The following is a 23,819-nucleotide window of genomic DNA, read 5'->3' as shown; positions in this document are numbered from 1 at the left end:
AGACATCTGTTTATTTAGCTAAATATATGATGGCTGCTTGCTACATGCAGAACGCATTGCAGTTATCCACCCACCATTCTCATATATTCCAAGCAAAATCTGGTATGGCTTAAGGCACTTGGGCCTAGAGCTTGATAGGCTAGTGCTCTACCACTTTACACATCCAGTCCTGCTTTCTGCTGGATACACACACACACACACACACACACACACATTTTAAGACTGTGTCTCACAAACTTTATTCTCCCCGGGCTGGCCTTGAGTAACTACTATTCTTTTTTTTCTTCTGAGTTAGGGTTTCATGATGTAGCTCAAGGTGGCCTCAAACTCATGATGCTTTTGCCTCAGATTCTGGAGTGCTGGGATTACAGATGTGTACCCCTATTCTCAGCATCTTTTTTTTTTTTTTTTTTCCAGAATTACAAAAACAGTGGTAGAATGCCTACCTAGTGAGCACAGACCAAATGCAAACATGAGTTCCACCAAAAAACAAAAAAGAATTATAAAAGACTTGCATGTTTTTACTACTTTATTAAGGAACTATTACAGAGACAAGTAGGCTACAGTGAGGAAATATTTTTATGAGAGTTATGAAGTCATAAGATACTTCCATATACTATTTTTAGTGGCCCTTGTTGTTATCCTGAGATTCAAACACATATTCAGCCCCTGCTGCTATCACAAATGCAGCAAATCCCCACTTGAAACCTTTAAACATTACACCAAGAAAGGAATAGTTGTTTGCAAAGCCACCCATGTATCTCCAAGCTTCGTTGCTAGAAAAAAAGGAAAGAAAGGATAATTACACACAATTCATGTACATTGAGTAAAACAAATTTAACTTTCACCTATCTAAAACACTTAAATGTACCATTTGGCAAGATAAGCTAAGTAGATCACAATAGGAAACTTCATGTGGCAAAAGATAATTAATATTCTGACCAAGTTTCATGTATACATACATACATATATGTACTTTTTGTTGGTATGGAGTTTGAATTCAGAGCCTTATATTTATAGGCAGACATTCTATCATTCTAGCCATGCCTCCAATCCTCAAGAATATTTAATTTTTAAAAAGTTGATGATTTTAGATTTCATTGTTATTCTACTCATGATTTTATAGAATTCTCAAATGGATCAGCTCACTTTGATCTCATAGTCCAGCCAAGCAGCTAATTCAAACACCACTGAAATGGAAAGATAAACTTAAAAGAACTAGACATTAATCTTTGCTCTGCTAATCATAACCTTTTAGGCTGAGGAAAATTCATAACTTCTAAGGGTCTGCTTCCTCTCCTAGTGATTATTATCTAACTTATAGTGCTATAAAGATCAAACATGCAAAATATATTTTGGCACTTGAGAGGGTGTTAACACTTGACATTAAAATATTACTATTCAAGAGGATCACAGCTTTTCCATTATAGAAACTTGAACTTCAGAAGACTAATTGTCTGTTGTGGCAAACATTCTCCTGAGTAACCTGATTATAGGGTATGTCTGAGTTAAAAGAAGTCAGAGACCTACAGGGGAAAAAAAAAGTTCTCTTCCACAGATAATAGTTAAGTGAAAAAAAAAATAATCATGTTGTAAAAGGCAAAAATCATTTAACATTAAAAATATGCCTTATTAGAAAATAATTTAGATACTAAACCATACAAAGATGTTATAAGAAAACTACATGCCTCATGAACATGGATGCAAATACTCCTAACAAAATTTGAGAAAAACTGAATCTAGCAATATATACACACATACTGTTTTGTGTGTGACTGATTTGATATTTGAAAGTCAATAAAAGTAATTCACTATATTAACAGGAAACAAAAAGCACTTCAGTACAGAAAAAGGAACTGACAAAATTCCACAATCATTTATTAATAATAACAAGAGTAGAGTATAATATTAGAGTAGTCCTTCTAGTTCCAGATACTCAGGAGGCTGAGCAAGGAGAATTGTTTAGGACCAGGAATATGAGTCCAGCCTAGACAATATTACAAGACTCTGTTCCTTTAAACAACAAGAGCAGTAACAAAAACACAAAAAACCTCTGAGTAGAACAGAACAGAAATACTTCATTTTGCTTAAGAATATCTATGAAAATCCTAAAACAGGCCAGGTATTTGTGGCTCACGCCTATAATCCTAGCTACTCCGGAGGCTGAGAGCTGAGAATAGCAGTTCAAAGCCAGTGCAGGCACGAAAGCTGTGAGACTCTTTTGTTGGTCATGGGGCTTGAACTCTGGGCCTCAATGCTGTGCCTCAGCTCTTCAGCTAAAGGCTAGCACTCTAACACTTGAGCCACTGTACCACTTCTGGTTTTCTGAGTGGTTTATTGGATATAAGAGTCTCACAGAGTTTGCCACCCAGGCTGGTTTTGAACTCAGATCTTGGCTTCCTCAGTAGCTAGAATTACAGGTGTTAGCCACTGGCACCCAGACTTTTTATGGTTCTTTAAGGAAAATATGCTGAAAAGGAACCCAGATATTAGTTCTCCAAGCTCAATTCTATCTAAACTACTTAATCATCTTACCGGGCCCATGGATCCCTTAGTCCTTGTAGAGCCAGATTCTTCTGAATAGCTTCTAATGGTGTCCCTTCTATTTTCCACTGTCTGTAATCTGGAAGTTCAACTTTACTATGACCATGTCCATGTCCATGTCCATGTCCAGGGCCCATTTCTATAGCAAAAGAGTAATATAAGGAAGAAAATCAGGTTGTAGATATCCAAAAGGAAAATTTAACATTTGCATTTTACATGAACTATTTTTTTTAAAGATATACTTAAAAAAGAGTGAAAATATTTTATAAAAATGCTAATTATATAACTGGCATATGTTCAGAATTAGGCAATATATATATACAAAACATAAGATAACAAAAACATAAGATAAACAAAGATAATTTTTCCCAGATAACCACCAACACAAGCTAAAATTATAATACAACTTGGAAGACTTATTTAGTCCATTACTTTATTGTTATTTGGTAAAGTGAATAATATCAAAGAAAACCAGGTATGGAGATACCTGATCCCCAAGATCAATGCTTGAGCCCAAGCATTCCAGATTAGCCTGAGCACCTAGCCCTTGTCTCAAAAAAATATACATACATACACCCATACATACATATATACATAAAGTAATAATATGCATAAAAATTATGGCACTAAGATTCTACAATGAAGCTGAGCACCAATGGCAAACCCCTGTAATCCTAGCTACTCAGGGGGCTGAAATCTGAAGATTGTAGTATGAAGCCAGCCAGAGCAGAAAAATATGTAAGACTCTTATCTCCAATAAACTACTCAGAAAAGCCAGAAGTAGGGCTGTAGCTCAAGTGGTAGAGCAACAGCCTTGAGCTGAGGAGCTGAGGCACAGCGTTGAGGCCCAGTGTTCAAGCAGCTAAGGGAGAGTGTCCAGGCCCTGAGTTCAAGCCCCAGGACTGGCACACGCACGTGCACACACGCACAAGATTCTAGAATGACTTTACTACATAATAACCAAACATATTGAGAATGGCAACTGGGTGCTGCTGGCTCATGCCTATAATCCTAGCTACTCAGGAGGCTGAGATCTCATGATCATGGTTCAAAGCCAGCCTGGGAAAGGAAAGTCCACGAGACCCTTGTTTCCAGTTAATCACCAGAAAATTGGGCTTGGTGCTGTGGCTCAATGTGGTGGAGCTCTAGCCTTGAGCAAAAGAGCACAGGGACAGAGCTCAGGCCGAGAGTTCAAGACTCACAACTGAAAAAAATCGTAATGGCTGTGTTCTTCATAGTATGTTTTCAAAATAACACCTTCCCCCCTATTTTGGTGATACTGGGATTTGAACTTGATAGGTAAGCATTTTACCACTGGAGCCATACATTCAACCCACAAAAAAACCCATTTTGGCAAATGTTAATTCTAGAATATTAACCCTAGCAGACTGCCATATGTGTAGTAAAGTATAAGATGGCAAGTCAAATTTTTCATAAAATAATTTTGAAAGTAAAAATTAAAACCTTGGGATAAAATGCAGACACCATCAAAGCTACAATAAGTATTTTTCAAAATATTAAGTAATTTGGATTTACACTTTGAAAAGAAAACCTGAAAGTATATTCCTAATCCTATTCCTCCTATATTCTTATTTCTTTTAATAAAATCAGTTTTCCCTTCTACCTAATTATTTCAGAAAGGGACCTTCTATAGGATTTTCTTAAGTATAAAGAACAAAAAATTTGATGAAGTGGCACATGTTGGTAGTCCTCACGAGTTCAAGACCAGCCTGGGCATAACAGCAAAACCAGTGTCAAAAACAAAACACACAAAAATTATTTCTATTTCGGAATAGTTATAAGTAAGTAATAATAAATTAACAATAATACTCTGACCACTTGACGGGAGTTTGGGATTCTGTTTTGTTCACTAATACAACTATAAAATCCCAAGAAAATCACTTTCTCTAAACTTCAATGTGTAGTTAAGTCTTCATATAAGGTTAAAATCTATGTGGTGAAATTGTGAGAACTGGGGAAAACACATTGTGGTGTACCTTCCATTTTCACACCCAGGTGTCGAAAATGTGACTGAGCACAATCACTCTGAAAAATTGTGTGACCTAGAAAAGTTGGACATTCAAGTAACTTATGGTCAGGATTCATAAGGTTATATACTTTAAGTCTTCATTGTCTAATTTAACAGTCACTAACACACATTTAAAATGTGGTATGTAACTGGGTAAAATGGAATTTTAAATTCAGCTTCAAAGTGGATTCTTTTGTTTTGTTTTTGTCAGTCGTGGGGCTTGAACTCTGGGCCTGGACTCTGTCCCTCAGCTCTTCAGCTCAAGGCTAGTGCTCTACCACTTGAGCCACAGCACCACTTCTGGTTTTCTGGTGGTTTATTGGAAATAAAGAGTCTCACCGACTTTCCTGCCCAGGCTGGCTTTGAACTGTGATCCTCACATATTAGCCTCCTTAGTAGCTAGGATTACAGGTGTGAGCTCCCCTGGATTCAAAGTAGATTCTTAAATCAGTTACTAGAACATATTAAAGTTGAAATATTTGGGTATACAAATTGACTTTTTTGTTTGTTTGTTTGAGACAGTCTTATGTAGCTTAAACTGGTTTAAAACTCAAAATCCTCCTGTCTTAGCCTCCCAAGTCTTGGAAGTCATAGAAATGCACGTCTGTGGCCAGCTTTGAAATATAAGCAAAATCAAGTGTATGTACTTACAAAACTAGCGTATAAACAGATATTCTATAAATGTAAGGCACATCAATTTTGAAGACCATATGGAAATATAATTGTTTTAATAACAATACTGACTGCATTGAAATATTAGAGCTCTTAAGGCAGTATTTTCAACAAAACTTAATTATTGTCTTTTTAAGGAGCCTTTTTAATACCTAAACATATTCCCTTACCTCACTGAAATTTTGTATCACTAATATTACAATATTGTATTGTATGCGTGTTCATGCCCTGTGATTCTTTGGAAGGACAGAAAACACTCTGCAGTAATTCCCTCCAGTTTTTCTGACCAATTTCATTCTTTTTTTTTTTTTTTTTTTTTGGTCGATTACAATTTCATGTTTGAAGGATCTTCTCTACTGTGAATGTATGTTCTAAATGATTAGCTGCTTTATTGCCTGACCTGAGAGGTGGTTACAGGAATGTTTGCCTACTTGTGATTCTTCAGAATATCGTTTTGTTTTATGCATGTTATGTATCCTCGACAGTAAAACATTAGGAAAAATGAGTTATATTCTGCTGAGGACATAACAGATAATAGTTCCACTTTCAGAGCTGCTTAAATAAGAACAGCAAGAAAACCAGTTCAAAAAAATAAAAAGTATGGGGTTACGAAAAACAAAAACATCTGTTGTGAACTTTCTATCTCTCTAATATATATATATATATATATATATATATATATATATATATCAAACTCCTTCATAAAAATCGATTACTAGTATAACAAGATGGGAGGAAAACAAGTGAACTGTAATATAATATTTAATGCTTAGTCTCTGACCTTGGATATATGCAATGGATTTTGTAGCCTGTTCTTTCCCCTTTAATGTGATAGTATAAGCATTTATACTAGAAAAGTCTTACATTAAGCTATAGAAATAGCGAGGCATATATTGCAATAATTGCTTTTTATGCGTTTAAGGTTTGAGGGTTGTTTTTTTTTCCCTCAATTCGATTCAAATGTAAACCAAAGGACGAAGAGGAGATGGCTGTGGCAGAGCCGGGAGGAGACACCACCGTTTAACAACCACAGTAATACATTCCCACAGCATCCAGCTTTCCCTTCCTAGCCCGGTATTGAAAGACAGCTCTTTCGAGTTACTTCCTCGACTTCCTTCCTTCCTTGGGCAACCCCTCCCGTTTTCCTTTTCCTCTCTCTTTTCCCCATTTTCCACATCATAGACTCCACTTTTTAAACCTACCCCAGAAATCTCCCGCCAACTCCCTAATTTACCTGACAGCAACCTGACCTCTCAGGACACGCAATATTCAACCTTCCAGCCGGAGCCAACCGGAAGCGGAAGTTACCACCTGGAGCTCTTCGCCTGAAGAAAAGCCAAGGAGACGTGTAACGTTCCGGATCTGGGTCGTAGGTGTCTGGGCCAGACTGCATAACATGAAGGAGACTGGGAATCTATAAATATATATTTAAAACCACATAAGTGCTCCCTAGAACTGTCAGCGTTCAGAGACACTGCGGGGGGGAAGGAGTGGCGAAGGTACGTTCGTTCTTCGAAGACGGAATCTTTAGGCAGTACACCGAGGGGCGGGCCAAGGGCACGGCGCATCCATTAGAGGAGGCTGTTATTGAGAGCGCGGTCTCAGCCAATGAGCGAGCGCGTTGTTGTGCTGCAGTTGGCCAGCGGCTGCGGGAGGCGGTGGCGGTGGGAGCCAGAGACAGCCGGGTGACAGGTACGCGGCGGCGCCGTGTCTGGGGGCCGCCCAGGGCTGAACGAGGGCTTTTTTCCCCCTCGTCTCGGGCTGTGAGCACTGCGGCGGGGGTGGCCGGGGAAGGCGGTCGCCAGAGCCGTGACTGGTTCCGGAACCTCGTACACCCGGCGGCAGGCTGCAAGGGTCGTGAGTGGAAGGCGGCAGCTGGGGCGGGTGGGGTCCGAGGCTCGCCGGGCGACGTGGGGGCCGGCGTCGGGGGTGGGGGCCGGCGTCGGGGGTGGGGGCTGCGGTGGCGCCGGCCAGGGCGGCGACGGGCGGGAGCCAGACGCTGGTTAGTGCGGGTTGAAGGAATTCCTTGCACGGAAAGGACGCGGCGTTGCAGACACCTGAGCGAAATCCTAGGTATTGCTCCTCGGGGTTTATTTCCCGGGGCGTGAGGCCAGGAGGGCGGTGCGAGTAGGATTTTTTAAACATTTATTCTCACTGGTGGTTAGATCCTGGAAACGGTACCTAGCTGTACATTATGTAATCCTTGGCACAACTAGGTTGACCCCCTTGGAAGATGTCTTGCAGCCTGTTACCTTGTCGGAACACTTTTTCCTTGGTTCATCTGATGCGCTTTCTACCCTGACAGGCTTTGTAGGTGAAGGGTTGGTAGCGTGAGGGATGGAATAGTCACGAAGAGCTGCTCCCAAATATGGACTTGGGTCTGAGAGATACGCTATGAGTTTGAGATGAACGTGATCAGAGTCATGTTTCGTAGTTCATGGATTTATTTGTTCTGACAATCAAATCTGATATCACATATTAAAAATTTTAACCTTCAGAAAGATGGAGAGCACGTCGGAACATTCGTTAGTTGACGCCCCCCCCCCCCGACTCTGCTGCCGGGCCCCCCCTCCCAACCTCCGAGATACTGCATTAGGGACTGTGAAAATACGGTAGAAGTCTGAATAATGAAGGGGGGGGGGGTTGGATAATTAACTTTTAAGTAGTTTGCTCTGGAAGTCTAAGAAGCTGAGTATTTTTGAGGTTAAAAAAGTATGGGCTTTGAAAATAATGTATGTGCTTTGAATCTCCTGGACTTAGGTAAAAATGCATTTACAGATAAATTATTTAACAAAAACACGCTTATACTTTTTTGTTTACACAATGAAATGGAGAATTAGCATAGCAGGTCTCGTCAGCATATGTCTTGGAAGGACACTTTTATAGTTCATTCCATCTGAAAAGACTAGAAAACGATTTTTAAAATAAGCATTGTAAATTGTTAAAAAGTAAACTGTTTGAAATGTCTTTAAAACTTAGAAGAAAAGGTCAAATTTAGGACTAGCATGTGTAATGTTTACTGAACTTGTTTTGGTACTGCCTGAAAACTTCTAAAGGTGATTTTTTTCTATTATTGTAAATATAAAGCTATATCAAAATTTCAGTTTTTTTCTTCTCAAAATATTATTGGGGGAAAACTAGAATGTGTTCTGAGGTGTTCAGAGTAATGAGATGTTTTAATGAAATATTTAAAATGAATCTATTAGAAGAATAATGCTGAGCTGGGAAGGTGGCTCAGTGCATGCATGAGGCCCTGGGTTCGATTCCTCAGCACCATATAAGCAAAAAAAGCCGGAAGTGGCACTGTGGCTCAAGTGGTAGAGTGCTTGCATTTAGCTGAAGAGCTGAGGGACAGCGCACAGGCCCAGAATTCAGGCCCCACTACTGACCACCACCACCACCAACCAAAAAAAAAAGAATAATGCTGTCTCAGTCACAAAGAAAACTTACCTTTCTGTTTTTAGGTGAAGTTCTATAGTGTTTTGAATACTAGTGAACACATCTTTGTCTTTTTGCAATATAGTGTGGGATAGTGTGTGTGTGTGTGTGTGTGTGTGTGTGTGTGTGTGTGTGTGTGTGTGTTTATGTAATCAGCCTACTTGAGCTGTCTTAGAGAAAGAATGGATGGTTTCCAATAGCCAGTAGGTGTCATTGTAGAATGCCAAAAATTGAGCTTGAAGTGGGAAATTACCAAGTAGTTTAAGATACTAGTCCAAATTACCATGCAACAGTAATGTAATGATTGTTTATAAATTCTAGGAATCTTCTCCTAGAGCTATATGTAAGACATAAAAACAGGGCTGGGAAGGTGGCTCAGTGGTAGAGTGCTTGTCTTGCATGCATGTGGCCCTGGGTTCAATTCCTCAGCACCACATAAGCAGAAAAAGCCAGAAGTGGTGCTGAGGCTCAAGTGGTAGAGTGCTAGCCTTGAGCTGAAGAGCCGAGGGATGGTGATGGTGCCCAGGCCCAAAGTTCAGACCCCATGACCGACAAAAAAAAAAAAAAAGAATGGTTGTAAAGAGGTATAATTATTTGCTTTATAATTGGACCTTGAAAGTTTATTTTTTTAATCTAACTCTGTATTGCATTGTGGATTTAAGTTTATTTAGTTGTATTAATCACACAATTTTGGCTCCTCTTTCCCCTCAGTAATAAGGATTGAATCTCAGTGCTTATAAGGCAGTTATTCCTACTTGAGCTATATCCCTAGTCGTTTTGTTTTGTGAAGTAGAGTCTGACCTCTTAACTCCTGATCCTCCTGTCTCTGCCTCCTGAGTAGCTGGAATTGCAACCATGTTCCATCACTCCTTGCTCAGTTTTGGTATCATATAGTAATTTCTTAAGTTCTAGCATGATTAATATCTTTAGCCTGATTCAGCTTACCAGAGATAAATCAAGTGCTACATAATGAAAAATAAAGTAATAAGATATAAATAGAAGTCTTGAAACGGGTTTATCAATTACGCAAAATTGTACTTTGTTACTGTGTTTTTAATGCTAGAACATAATTTTTAACTTTCATTGTCTGGCTTTTAAAGTTTTCCCTCCCCCTCCATTTGCTTAAATTTACAGTTTGTCTGGTTAGTAGGCCATGTTCTTTTAACAGGGTAGTAAGCTGAACACTTGTCAGTGTCTAAAATGTAGGAAATGGGGCTGTGTTCCAAGTGGTAGAACACCAGCCTTGAGTGAAAATGCTGAGAGCATGGGGCCTTGAGTTCAACCACCACCCCCCCTGCCCAATATAGTGTAGTTGGGGGTAGTTGGCATAAAATAATCACTGAGTGCTAGGCTGAGGATATGGCTCAGGGACACCTGGCTAGCAAATACAAGGCCCTCAGTTCAGTCCCCTCAATTGCAAATCACAAAACACACACAAACACTGCTAAAGACAGACAGACAGACAGACAGACAGACAGACACACCTAAAGTCTAAAGATGATTACATAAACCTACCTACCTAAAGTCTAAAGCTGGTTTACAGCTCTTGTTAATACAGCTCTTTGCCTCCATAGCCTTCTGATGAGCTTTTGTCATTTTATAGCTCTTTTTCTTATATACTTGCTATTAATACAGTGTTGGGTGTGTGTGTGTGTGTGTGTGTGTGTGTGTGTGTGTGTGTGTGTGTGTGTGTGTGTGTGTGTGTGTGTGTGTGTGTGTGTGTGTGTGTGTGTGTGTGTGTGTGTGTGTGTGTGTGTGTCCTAGTTTGAAAATTCTTGATGAAAGCAGAGACAAGCGAGATTATTTCAAAATAATTGAGTTGTTTATTTTAAAGGTGCTCATACATCTATTATGTTACCTACACATCTTTTTTATAATCTTGGTGATAAGAATATGAAGGAGGCAGATGTATTTGGAAAAAAAATCTTGGTCATTTGGTTCACCTCTGACTTTCACTTTAGAATGATTGATTTAATTCAAGGCTGTGGCACTTGTGGCATGAACCAATAACAGTAGTTTTAGCTTAAGAGAAAGCGCTGCCAAATGTACCAATATTTTATATCTCAATAAATTGTCACCATTTAATGTCATAGCTAAGACACCTTTTCTAGCCAGGAACTGAAGTTGCTAGAAATAAAAATTGTGCTGAATGTTTTGGTTTGGATTAAGTTTTACTTGGCCCTTAACTGCTTTCTATAAAGTAAGATACTTTTCTTTCACAATTTAGATCATAGCTAACTCATTTGCAGAGATATTTACTCATAATCTTTCTCTTGATGTTTTGGAAAACTTTCTTTTTCTAGAATTAAAACTGAGAATAAGAATTTGAAAGTGTTCTCGATTAAAGATCTTTTTAAAATAGTGTGTAAATATATCCACTAGTATTTATGTAAGCAATTTATCCACTAATATTTGCATAAGAATTAATAATATTACTAAAACCTGAATTGCAAATGTGTTGACCCCGACATGGGTTTAGAAATGCATGGTTTGCTGGGAATCCTAAACGCTAAAGAGGCTGAGATCTGAGGATCAAGATTCAAAGCCAGCCCAGGCAGGAAAGTCCCTAAGACTCTTATCTCCAATAAATTACTCAGAAAAAACTGGAAATAATGTTGTGGCTCAAGTGGTAGAGTGCTAGCCTTAAGCACAAAGAGGAGCAGGGACAGTACCTAGGCCTTGAGTTCAAGCCCCAATACCAGTAAAAAAAATGAAGAAACTCATGGCTCATCCTCATGAATTTTAAGTTTTCTTTTTGGTGATTTGGCTGCCATAGAATGAAGTATGAGTAATAATTAATGAGAAGACTTTGGAGAAAAGAAGTAAAAACCCAACCATGTAATATATTAGACTGATTACTTATAGAATTATGAAATGGCTACCATAGCAGTCAGAAAATGTGGTAAATGCCAATACTTACTGATATGGTTACGAAGCATGGGTTACAAGTAGTCACTTTGGACTAGTATACCACTCCAAAAAATATATCAAATTTATTCAATCTTCTGAAACATTCTTTTTTTTGTGTGTGGTGAGAACATTTAAACCTTTTTTTTTAAAAAGAAAACAAACCCTTTTTTGAAATCATCATTATAGGCAATAGAATGCCAGTATTTTATGCCTGTGAAATTGAAACTTAGTTATCTAAGCTTTCTCCATGCCTCCCTCCTGCTTTCCCCAACCTCTCAACCAGTCTTCTATGTTACTAACTACACTTGCATGAGATCAATGATTTAATTAATTTTTATTATCATTAATTAGTTGTACAAGGGTTGCCATTTAACAAAGCAGTTTATGAACAGTGCATCTTGATTAGTGTCATATCTTTCAAGATTATCAGAGATCAACTATTTTAGATTCCACATATGAATAGGTTCACTCAGTATTTGTCTTTTTGTGTCTCATGTCACTTAACATAATGCCCTTCAGGTTCATTGATTTTGTTACAAATAACAGGGCTTCATTTTTATCAGTAAAACTCAACATTATGTTTTCTTTACTCATTCATCAGTATTTAGATTCTTGGGTTGATTTTATTTCCTGTCTCATGTAAATAGAGCAATAAACATGAAGTGCAACTGTTTCTTTTTACTGGATTCCTTCCTTCCTTCCTTCCTTCCTTCCTTCCTTCCTTCCTTCCTTCCTTCCTTCTTTCCTTCCTTCCTTCCTTCCTTCCTTCCTTCCTTCCTTCCTTCCTTCCTTCCTTCCTTCCTTCCTTCCTTCCCTCCCTCCTCCTCCTCCTCTTCCTCCTCTTCCTCCTCTTCCTCCTCTTCCTCCTCCTCCTCCTCCTTCTTCTTCCTCTTCCTCTTCTTTCCTTCTTCTTTTTCTGGATTCTTTTCTTTGGTTCTCTACCCAGGAGTGGAATTGCTGAATTGCCAACTGATCTTTTAGTAAAGACATTGAAACTTTGCATTTGTAGTCTGTAACATCAGATTTTTTTTTTAATGCAGCTCTTTAGGACAAGCCACAGGAAGAACAGCTATTTTCCATTTTCCTTAAGGATGAAAAACAGTTCAGTTACATGCATGCTACAGAGTAGTACATTGCCATCCTTTTTTTTTTTTTTTTTGGTCAGCATTGGAGCTTGAACTCAGGGCCTGGACCCTGTCCCTGAACCTTTGTGTTCAAGGATAGCACTCTACCACACTGAGTCACAGCTCCACTTCTGGCATTTTGGTAGTTAATTGAAGATGAGAGTCCCATGAGCTTTCCTGCCAAGGCTGGCTTCGAACTATGATCCTCTTATCTTAGCCTCTTGAGTAAGATTGCAGGCGTAAGCCATCAGTGCCTAGCCTACATTGTCATCTTTTAAGAAGCCTTTTAAGAATTCCCATGTTGTACTTTTCTGGTCTCAGTGACCAGAATTTAGTACTCATGTGTTTTACTTAGATGCAAGTAAAAATCAGATGGCTTTTGCTAAGCATATAAAGTGGAGCTGGAGTGAGGATTTGTGTTGGAAGGGAACTAGTTATCTTTGCCATTCTATACCATGTTTTCTATGCTGTGTCTGCTGCTACAGCCCAGCTCTTGCTTTATTCAATACGCATGAATTAAGTGCAATGTACTAGGTCCTGTTAAATACTACCAACACTAGATATACACCCTTGTCTAGAGAAGTTATAGTTTATTAAGAGAACTAATGAGTTTACTAATAGGACTAACAGGTTTCTGAGAACAGAAGGTATTAGTAACAGAGACAATTGGAAATTGCTACTACTGAGTTTTCTATTTCCTAATTCTCAGATCTTAGCATATTTTGTACTGTTAGTATTTGAGAATGCTTTTTCTTATCCAGGACACTATTTCAGCTGACCACTTTATGGTTTATTCAGGAAACAGGGCAGAGCCACGCATTAAAATATAGCTTATTTTATTTTCAAAGTTAAAACAGGCCCACCCGATACCATGCTTCTTTCCAATTGTTGGTGATTGACTAAGCTACAACAACTTATCCTTCATTTTCAGCCTAGCACAGACCACAGACCCTTAAAAATGACACCAGAGTGGAAGGCTTCTTAAATTTTTTGTAGTTCTACACTGTAGCATGTATGTACCTTTTACTACAATAACTGCTGACTGGGCCAAATAATATGTTCTCAGTGTAAGTGTGATATTCTGTAGGTTACTACTCAGAGTTCTTTTAGTGTTTCTAGGCATGGTGGTACATGCCATAATCTCAGTACTTCTTGAGAAACAGAAGTATTTCAAGTTCAAGTCTGGCCTAGGCTGCATAAGAAGCCCTATCCCCCTCAGTAAAAACTTGTACTCTAGCTTGACACTGGCTTGACTTTACCTTGGACAAATGGTTTAACCTCTCAGTGCTTACAAACTTGGGATTATAACAGTATCCATTATATAGTGTTACTAGGTGAGTGGATTACGTAAAATGCTTAAAATCGTGCTAATATATAGTATATGTTATAAAATTATTCACTAATAGTTTGGGCGCTGGTGGCGCATGTCTGTAATCATAACTACTCTGAAAGCTGAGATACAAGGATCACAGTTTAAAGCCAGCTTGGGTAGAAAACTCAGTGAGAGTCTTCAGTTAACCAGCAAAAAGCGAATGTAGAAGTGTAGCTTAAGTAGTAGAATACCAGCCTTGAACACAAAAGACAAGTTAGAACACAGGCCCTGAGTTCAAACCTCAGTACTGATAACCCCCCTCACTTTCTGTCTCACTCCCCCCCCCCCCACAAACATACAGTAATAAAAATGAGACCTATAAGCCAGGTGCTGGGGGCTTATACCTATAATCCTAGCTACCCAAGAGGCTGAGACCTGGAAGATCGCAGTTCAAAGCCAGCCTGGGCAGAAAAGTCTGCAAGAGCCTCCCATTAACCAGCAAAATTCCCAGCTAGAGGCATGGCTCAAGTGGAATAGTGTCAACTGTGAACAAGGAAGCTAAGTGATAGTGCAAGTTCCTGTGTTCAAGAAGCATGATACCGAAAAAAAAATAAAACAAACAAAAGGAAGGAAGCAAAGAGAGGATGGAGTGAGGTAAGAAGGAAAGAAGGAAGATCTATAATAATAAAACAGCTTAAGAAGAAAACATAGGTTGAGTTTGTTAACACCTTGGAATAGAGAAGGCATTTATTAGAAAACAAGCACAATACTGTAAAAAACATAAACAGGGGCTGAGAAGGTGGCTCAGTGGTAGAGTATTTGCCTTGCATGCATGAGGCCCTGGGTTCGATTCCTCAGCACCACATAAGCAGAAAAAAAAAGCCGGAAGTGGCGCTGTGGCTCAAGTGGTAGCGGGCTAGCCTTGAGCTGAAGAGCTGAGGGACTGCGCCCAGGCCCAGAGTTCAGGCCCCACGACTGGACCCAAAAAAAACATAAACAGATTTGACTACCTATTTTGTGAATTTGTAAATCTTAAATTTTAAAGATAAGTTACCTTACATACACTTAATTACACTTAAAATGAGAAAAAGTACATTAAAACTTTTCTAACTCTAAGAAATAATTATGGTTTTGATAAGAAAAAAGAGGGAGAAATATATTGGTACTTAGATACTTGCTTGACTTATCCCTGTCTATTAAGTTTCTTGCTTTCTCTTTTCACTGATTTTAGTTATGGATTATAACTTACGGTCCCATCCATATATACCCAAAAATATGGAAGCCAAGTGCCAATGGCTTATACCTGTGATCCTAGCTAGGATCCCAGATTTCAGCCTGGGCAGAAAAGTCTGCTAGACTCTATCTCTGAAATCACTCTCAAGAAGAAAGGATGGAGGTGAGGCTCAAGTGGTAGAATTCTACCTGTGAGCAAGCTAGCCAAGTGAGGCACTCAGTTCAAACTCTAATGCCTTCAATAAGAAAAAAAAAAATTGAGAGCAAGATCTTCACAAAATCTGTATACTCATCATATAAGCATAATTCACAATACCTAAAACATGAAAGTAACTCATATATTTATTAACAGTAAAATTGATAAGCAAAATATTCTCTAGTCTTGAAAAAGAAGGACATTCTGCAATATGCTGTAATTGGAATGAACCTTGAGGGCATTATGGTAAATGACATAAACCAGTCACAAGAAGACAGAGTAAACTTGCCTTAGTCACAGGTTTATGATGCATAGTTTTGACCATGTATGGTCAAAAAATATTTTAAAATTCTGAAAAAATTTCAAACACAAAAATTTTAAAGTTCCATTTATGCATTATGTAGTTCAGTTTGGAGAAACTCTTTGTCCTGAATTATTATCCTGTGTTATTGTTATAAATTATTGTGTAATTTACCCTCAATTTTGAGAAAATATGCCTCCCTAAAAGCAAATGGTGAGTAAAAAGCAAGGTAAATTTAATTGTGCTTAATTTTAAGTGATGATGTGAAATTTTAGATTTGCTGAAAGGCAGCATGTCTAGCTAAAGTCACCTAACATGAGAAAATCAGTCAAGCATTAGCTCAATTCTTTGAATCTAGAACATTTCCACCTTTTCTTTAATGATGAATATTAAATTTTTTTTGAGGAATGATGCTAGGGGTCAAACCAAAGGCCTCAAACATGCTAAGCATGTACTGTACCTCTGAGTTGTAAGAGGGATTTATGTTTTAAATTGTGTGTGTGGGGTGTGTGTGTGTGTGTGTGTGTGTGTGTGTGTGTGTGTGTGTGTGTGTGTAAATGAGAAGGATGAGGGAGAAGGGAAAAGATAGATCACTGTACTAAATTTTAAAAAGAAACATAGAATTTTTGTCTAGAAGCAATATAACTTTGTAGGTTGTCCAAGTTAGGGTCCAGATAATTTTCAGTGGCTTAACCAGGGTCTCACAGATAATTAATGGCAAGTTTGGAATTAAAATTGAGACTTTCTATTTCCAAAATAATTTTTGCTGTATTTAAAGATATATGAGTATAATAGTTATTACAGAAATTTTTGGAATCTATAATTGGCTGTTTTTGTTTTGTGGTACTAGGCGTTATACTAGAGTCCTCTATCATTTGAGCTATGCCTCCAGTCCCTTTTTGCTTTGGTTATTTTCCAGGTAAGGTATTGCTTTATGTCTGGGCCAGCCTCGCCAATAATCCTTTTACTCGTGCTTCCCCACATTCCTAAGGATGGCCAGGCATATGCCACTGTGCAGCCATTGTGCCTCCTCTGCTGTTAACAACCACTGGTTGAGTTGGAGTTACACAAACTTTATTTTGGCCTGGGATAGTAGTCTTGAACCTTAATCCTTCAATCTGTGCCTCCCAAGTAGCTAAGATTACAGGCTCTATAATTTTTTTAAAATTAGGTGAGCTGTAATTATAAATGTAGCATCAAAACAGTTCTTTGTATTATATTGTTGAGCATATTATCTAAACATTTTATGGTTTTTCATTTTTATTTTTATAGAGCTGGAAAACATTTAAGTTTCAACAAATGAATTCCACACTTGAACTCTGCTGCATTCCCGTGCCACCTCCTCCTTTAGAAAACTGATCTTAAAACAGGTAAAATTATGATGCTAACTTTTTAAGGGATAAGGAATAAATTCCCCTTGTGGTTAGACCTGTTAAGTGTTTTTGATGATATTGGATAAGGAGCTGCTATTTATTATGTAATTTTACCTGAAATGATTACTTACACATTAGTTATTGCCCTTGAGTTCTGTTTTTGAAGGCATTTCCTTTTTCAGTACTTGTGTTTTAATACTTGTAGATACCTTAACTTGTACACTTACTTTTTATTATTGAGTTTATTTAGCATAATTGCATTAGCTAGTTACATGTAAATCAATGCTATCTAATATAACTTTTGTGATGATAGTTATGTATATGTGCTGTCAAATATAGTAAACTCTAGCAATATGTAGCTGCTAGGCATTTGCAGTATGGGTCATTCAACTACAAAAATAATTGGTAGTTTTTATTTATTTTAAAAATAAGCTGTTTCTCTTTTCTGTGTATATCACTGTATAAAATATACAAAATTAAAGGAAAAAAATTCTCATTCCTAAATCCATTGTGGCTTTAACCCAAAATCCTGCATAAATCCCAGCCAGTACACTGTTTTCTTAAAAGACAACTCATGCTAAAACAGATAAAGGAGAGGACTGGGAAGGAGCAAAATTTTGTAGTGGAATATCTTCAGAAAGACACCTGATGGAGCCGGACGCCAGTTGCTCACACCTGTAATCCTAGCTACTCAGAGATCTGAGGATCGTGATTCAAAGCCGCACAAGCAGAAAAGTCCACGAAACTCTTATCTCCAATAAACCACCAGAAAACCGGAAGTGGCACTGTAGCTCAAGTGGAAGAGTGCTAGCCCAGAGTTCAAGCCCCATGACCAACAAAAACAAACAAAAACAAACAAAAAACACCTGATGGGAATTCAGAAGGGGCTGCCAAGACAAGGTTGTGGAATGACTCATATTGACAGATTCCAGCTGGGAGCAAAGAACAAAATTCCCAAAGGCAGTGCAAGGTCCTGCAACTGTCAGACCTAGCATGCAGGGTTTAAGTTGATGAAAAGGTGATCTTACTGAAGTCTTTTATTAAGTCTCCAGAACAGCCATAGGCAAACGTGAACTAACACTGCTGGCCTCATCTATACCAGTTAAAACTTTCACTGCAGGAAGACATAAAATTGCCATCAGTGAGATGAGCATCTGGCAGACTTGGGTGTTAGGTTGTCAGGGTGAAGAACTCAAATTCAGTTTGAGTCCAGTCGGTGTGGTAGATGTTTTACTATTTCCCCTTCCTTGAGGATTAATGAACTTGGCTGGGATGATTTCCTATGTGTATTTGACCACATGTTCTTTGTGCTTGTGGAGACCCATATTAGCATAGATTAGCATAACAAGCTTTAGGTTCTCAGACTTAGAGGTAATACTAGAAGAAGTCTTGGGGTACAGTCCCTCTGGTATTTCACTTATGAGGTAAAGCTAGCTGAGTCTCTTCTTTACCAGTCCTGGTATATAGAATATGTCTAGTTTCTTTTCTTCCCAGAGGAGAGGAAAATAAGTAAAGTTTGATTTTATTTAAATAACTACCGTGGCTAGTAGTTACTAGATCAGAGAGAAAAGCTTTAAGATTTCCTTGAAGAATTTGGTCTTCATAATAACAGTCTATTTTAATGTAGGTTTCATACAGTTTGAAATATCTTCATAATTTTAAGAAAGTTAAAACATTTTTTGTGTGTGTGTGTGTGCTAGTCCTGGGGCTTGAACTTAGGGCCTGGGAACTTTATTGCTAGAGCTTTATTGCTGTAGCCCAATGCTCTACCACTTAAGCCACAGCTCTACTTCTGGCTTTTGGTGGTTAATTGGAGAAAAGTCTCATGGACTTTCCTGCATGGGCTGACTTTGAACCACGATCCTTACATTTCAACCTCCTGAGTAGGTGGGATTACAGATGTGAGTCACTTACCTTGTACTGTTGCCCTAATAATTACATAGTTAGTTTATCAAATAATTATTTTTATAGTACTGGGTTTTAAACTCAGGGTCTTGTTTGGCTTGCTTGATTAGCTAGTACTCTACCACTTCAATCACACCTCCAGCTCAGTTTTTGTTTTTTTTTTTTGGGTCCGGTCGTGGGGCCTGAACTCTGGGCCTGGGCGCTGTCCCTCAGCTCTTCAGCTCAAGGTTAGCACTCTACCACTTGAGCCACAGCGCCACTTTGGCTTTTTTCTTTTTGCTTATGTGGTGCTGAGGAATTGAACCCAGGGCCTCTGGCATGCAATGCAAGCACTCTACCACTGAGCCACCTTCCCAGTCCCACCATCATTTATTTTGTTCATTGTTGTATCCTTAATCAATACCTAACATAAAATTGGTGCCATGTCAATATGAACTGAAAGAATAATCTATAGTTAATAGTAAAAGTGCCTTCTTAATTGTCTAAAAAATTATTGTGTTGCCATTATTTCTTTCATAGTATTATTAGTATTTCTTTAATACTAATCTGTGGAAGATTTATATTGTATCACCTTTATATTATGACTTTGAATATGTTATTTATGGTCTTAAAAAACCTTCACAGGTACTTGTACTGATTTCATAAGTGAAGAATTTAAAGCCACAGAATAGTTAAAGTAATTTTGTCAATGACGTATAGCCTGTGGATCATAGAGTTAGAATCCATACTCTTTAACTATTAGGCTACATTGTCACTTACATTTTGATTCTAAATAAATTGGCAATTCCTAAAAGTGATATATGCTGACTGTCAACTAAGACACAACCCCTCATCCTGTAGATAAAGGAGAGCTTTCTGAACTGAGAACAAGTACTCAGAGTTTACTTCCTGACATGTAATTCCTTTTCTTTTTCCCCCATACATAGTTGTATTTCAAAATTATTGGCCCTCCATCTTTCTTTTCCCCTATTCTCTTTCCCTCATCCTCCTATGTAGCCCCATCATTAGAATCATGTTCTATATATGTATGTGTGTATGTATGTATGTGTGTATTTTCTCTCTCTGTATATAAATTTACATATATAGGTATATAGACATGTGCACCTGAGAATATGTATTCTTTTACATCTAGCTTCTACATATAGTCATATGTATATGATATGAAAGTCAAATATGTGATATTTGGCTTTCTTGAGCCAAATATCAGCATGATGATCTACAGTTCTATCTGTTTTTCTATAAGTGGCATGATTTTATTTTTATTTGTGACAACAATATGCCATGGTATGTATTATATCTATTTTATCTATTCATCTCTTGTTGGGCCTTGCAGCTGATTCTACCATCCTGTTATTGTGAATAGCACTAAAATAAACATAGGTATGCAGATACCTTTCTTGTATATTGATTTATGCTCCTAATACATGCCTAGTTGTGGTTTGGTAGGATCATAAAATAGGTCTGTTTTTAGTTTTTTAAAAAACTACTATACTAATTTTCATAGTGGTTGTACTAGTTTACAAACCCAACAATGTATAAGAGTTTCTTTTGGGCTGGGAAGGTGGCTCAGTGGTAGAGTGCTTGCCTTGCATGCATGAGGCCCTGGGTTCGATTCCTCAGCACCACATAAGCAAAAAGAAAAAAGCCAGGAGTGGCGCTGTGGCTCAAGTGGTAGCCTTGAGCTGAAGAGCTGAGGGACAGTGCCCAAGTCCAGAATTCTGGCCCCATGATGGGCAAAAAAACAATAACAAACAAACAAAAAAAAAGAGAGCCATCAGCTCTCCCCAGATGGGCTTGAGAGATGCCCAAGCATGGTTAACGTCCAGACACACTCAGGGCTCAGGTTTAATAACACCTTTCCCAACTGCTCTCCCCTTTCCCCCCCTCCCCTCTTCCATCCCACATAGGTCTCAAGGCCAACAGGGAACTCTCCCCTCCCTATCCCCAGCAAATCCACAGCTTCTCCTTCTCAGACCCCTTCTTCTGGAAGGCAGTCAAGATGTTTAAGCTCTTCTGGAGCTCTTCCTTTTTCCCCGTTACTCATCTTGTTCTTCTCAATCAGCTTGGTGATCCGGGTCATCTTAGATGCTGGAAGTCCTCACCTTGGTCTAACACCTTCCCCATGATTTTTAGATACTGCTCAGCCCACTTCTTCTCAGTCTCCTTCACACTTGAGAGGTTGTCCTGCCCCTGTTTCAAGAGGGCCTGGCGAGCCTCCATGCTGGAGGCCCCGATGAACTCTCCCACTAGGGAATTGCACACAGACAGGCAACCAGGCATACCTTTTAGCCAGCGCTGGATGGCTCCAACTTTTACCCCACTATAGGGGACTGGGTTTTCAAAGTCCCCATCCTGGAAGAGGTAGAAAACTGGGTAGCTCTCCTTGTCTAGCTTGTATTTCTCACTCAGCTCCAAGTTCAGTTTGTCACCGTAATCTGAGATCCCCACCTCTGCCACCAAGAGATCATCACTGGAGGCCGAGTTTTCAGCCAGGCGCTTGAACTCATCCTGCTTCGAAGTTCACCAAGACGAACTTGCTTTTGGGAATGACCTTATAGAAAGTGATCGTGTCCAGGGGAAGGGCGCCGTTGGTGTGCAGGCCGTTGCTGCCCTGTGGAGCAGAGAGGAGTAGGAGTCCCAAGAGGAGGGGATGCAGTGGGGAGAGAAGGGCAGCGTGGGTCATGGCCGCAGCCAGAACGCAGGATTCCCTCATACTTTGTTTTACACACACACACACACACACACACACACACACGCGTGTGTGTTTTTTAGACAGGGTCTTGGTATGTAGCCAAAGTTGACCTCCAGCTTATTATGTAACTCAGGCTTACCTCAAACTGCCTCAGCCTCTTAAGTGCTTACATTACTGATGTAAACCACCACACTTAGCCTTGGTATGTATTTATGTATGTATATATAATAGTATGTATAGTATACATAGTATAATATAGTATATATAATCTTTTTTAATCTTTCAATTTGAATTTTCTCATTATTTCTTTTATCTTGCAATTTATTTGAAGAAATATATCTGTATCTTTTTTTTGTTGTTGTTGTTGTTGGTTGTGGGGCTTGACCTCTAGGCCTGGGTGCTATCCCTCAGCTCTTCAGCTCAAGGTGAGCACTCTACCACTTGAGCCACATCACCACTTCTGGTTTTCTGAGTGGTTTATTGGAGATAAGAGTCTCATGGACTTTCTTGCCCTGGCTGGCTTTGAACTGCAATCCTCAGAGCTCAGCCTCCTGAATAGCTAGGATTACAGGTGTGAGCCACTGATGCCTGGCCTATATCTGTATCTTAAGAGCAGAAAAAATTTGAAATTTCAGATAGCAGATTCAGTTTGAATAAAGTGGCATATCTTAACTCACTTTTGTATTTGCTTGTATAGCACTTCAAATAGTGCTCTGTGTGTGTGTGTGTGTGTGTGTGTGTGTGTGTGTGTGTGTGAGAGTGTGTGAGTGTGTATGTATATGTTTGTTCTGGGGTTTGAACTCAGGGCCTTGTGCTCTTTGTCATTTATAATCTGTCACATAATTTGTTCTGTGATGTATAATGTATGCATTTAACTTGCATAATGTACAATTCTATTTCACTAAAGATATTTTCTTTGGCACTTTGAAGTGGGTCTATATCAAATCATTAGAATAAGTTTCGAATGTAACATTAAAAATTAAGCTTATTTCTGGAAATTTTTGTTCTAATTGTGCTTAAAATTTTAAAAACAAGTCTCTATGTAAATTATGAATTAGATTAGTTTCTTTTAGTGAAAGGTTTATATTATACCCCTTTGGTAGGATTTTATGCTATCTTGAGGTTCAATTTTATTTTAGAGATAAAAGAAGACTAGAAGCTAAAAAAGATGCTGGGATCTGAACGCGGTGTTGTGGAAGAATGGTTATCAGAATTCAAGGTAAATTGGATTGGGGATAATAATAAATGGTTCTGTATGGTGACAGTTCAGTGACTGTTCTATGTAAACATAACAAGTAGACTATGAAATGGAAATGGCTTAATATGAGAAGTTTTCCTAGTTGAAATACTTTAGAGCACATTAATGAAATAAGGACTAGAGATTTTAGGTAAAAATGAACATAGTTATTAGGATTTTTTCCACACCAGCTTTATTAATATTTAATTAAACATTAATTAAATGAGTTGTTAGGATTAATGAGATATTTGAAATATATTCAGTAGGTTGCTCTGTAAGCTTTAATAAGGCACAAAAAATTGATTTTTGCCTTATTTTTATTTCCTGTATTTAACTCAAATAGTTTTTGTTGTTTTTTTTTTCCCCCCAGTCCTGAGGTTTTAACTCAGGGCCTGGACACTGTCCTTTAGCTACTGTTTAGCTCAAGACTAGCACTCTACTGCCCCAGCGCCACTTCTGGCTTTTTCTGTTTATGTGGTACTGAGGAATTGAACCAAGGGCTTCATGCATGTGAGGTAAACACTCTACCACTAAGCCATATTCCCAGCCCGACAAATAGTTTTTATTGAAAATAACATGATTTGTGAATACAACAAAAAAGGTTTGTGAGAACATAAATGGAAGAATTGAAATGTCCTAATATTTTAGATTGGATTAATTTAAGGTAGCTCCTTTCTTCAAATTTAGCTATGGTGATGTGATTTGTACACAGTTTTCATTGTTGAGTAGTTAGAAGAATTGTATAATTTGTTTCATTAACTCATGGTTATTTCCTATATTATTTTTTACTTTTTTCATTTGCCTCTTAAAAAGTTTTCAAGAGGCCCTTAGGGAAAAAACAAAATAAAGCTCA

At 38.4% G+C, this 23,819-nt stretch overlaps 2 protein-coding genes across 5 annotated transcripts in view; one reads left to right on the top strand and one right to left on the bottom strand.

Moving 5' to 3' along the window:
* Nucleotides 1-511: 511 nt before the first annotated feature.
* Ndufb3 (NADH:ubiquinone oxidoreductase subunit B3) lies at nt 512-6,588 on the bottom strand. Its single transcript, XM_042666977.1, has 3 exons — nt 6,480-6,588; nt 2,536-2,683; nt 512-776 (listed from the first exon to the last, which is right to left on the bottom strand). The coding sequence occupies exons 2-3, from the start codon at nt 2,679-2,681 to the stop codon at nt 623-625; spliced, it is 300 nt and encodes a 99-aa protein (XP_042522911.1). The 5' UTR covers nt 2,682-2,683; nt 6,480-6,588; the 3' UTR covers nt 512-622.
* Nucleotides 6,589-6,873: 285 nt separating this feature from the next.
* The window catches only part of Fam126b (family with sequence similarity 126 member B), a 53,793-nt gene continuing 36,847 nt past the window's right edge, over nt 6,874-23,819 (top strand). For 2 of the 4 annotated variants that reach the window (XM_042666972.1, XM_042666970.1), the window contains exons 1-3: nt 7,024-7,129; nt 17,032-17,129; nt 22,869-22,948. In XM_042666972.1, coding sequence (XP_042522906.1) covers nt 22,898-22,948 — 51 coding nt within the window. In that variant the 5' untranslated portion in view covers nt 7,024-7,129; nt 17,032-17,129; nt 22,869-22,897. Of the gene's footprint in view, nt 6,938-7,023; nt 7,130-7,298; nt 7,319-17,031; nt 17,130-22,868; nt 22,949-23,819 lie in introns of those variants that run through there. The other 2 variants (XM_042666968.1, XM_042666971.1) reach the window with 2 other exon arrangements.

This window comes from Dipodomys spectabilis, unplaced genomic scaffold (genome assembly GCF_019054845.1).
Source record: "Dipodomys spectabilis isolate Male_0828 unplaced genomic scaffold, ASM1905484v1 ptg000373l, whole genome shotgun sequence".
Taxonomy (NCBI): domain Eukaryota; kingdom Metazoa; phylum Chordata; class Mammalia; order Rodentia; family Heteromyidae; genus Dipodomys; species Dipodomys spectabilis.
Note: the sequence above shows the minus strand (reverse complement) of the source record. Positions and strands in the feature narration are given on the sequence as shown.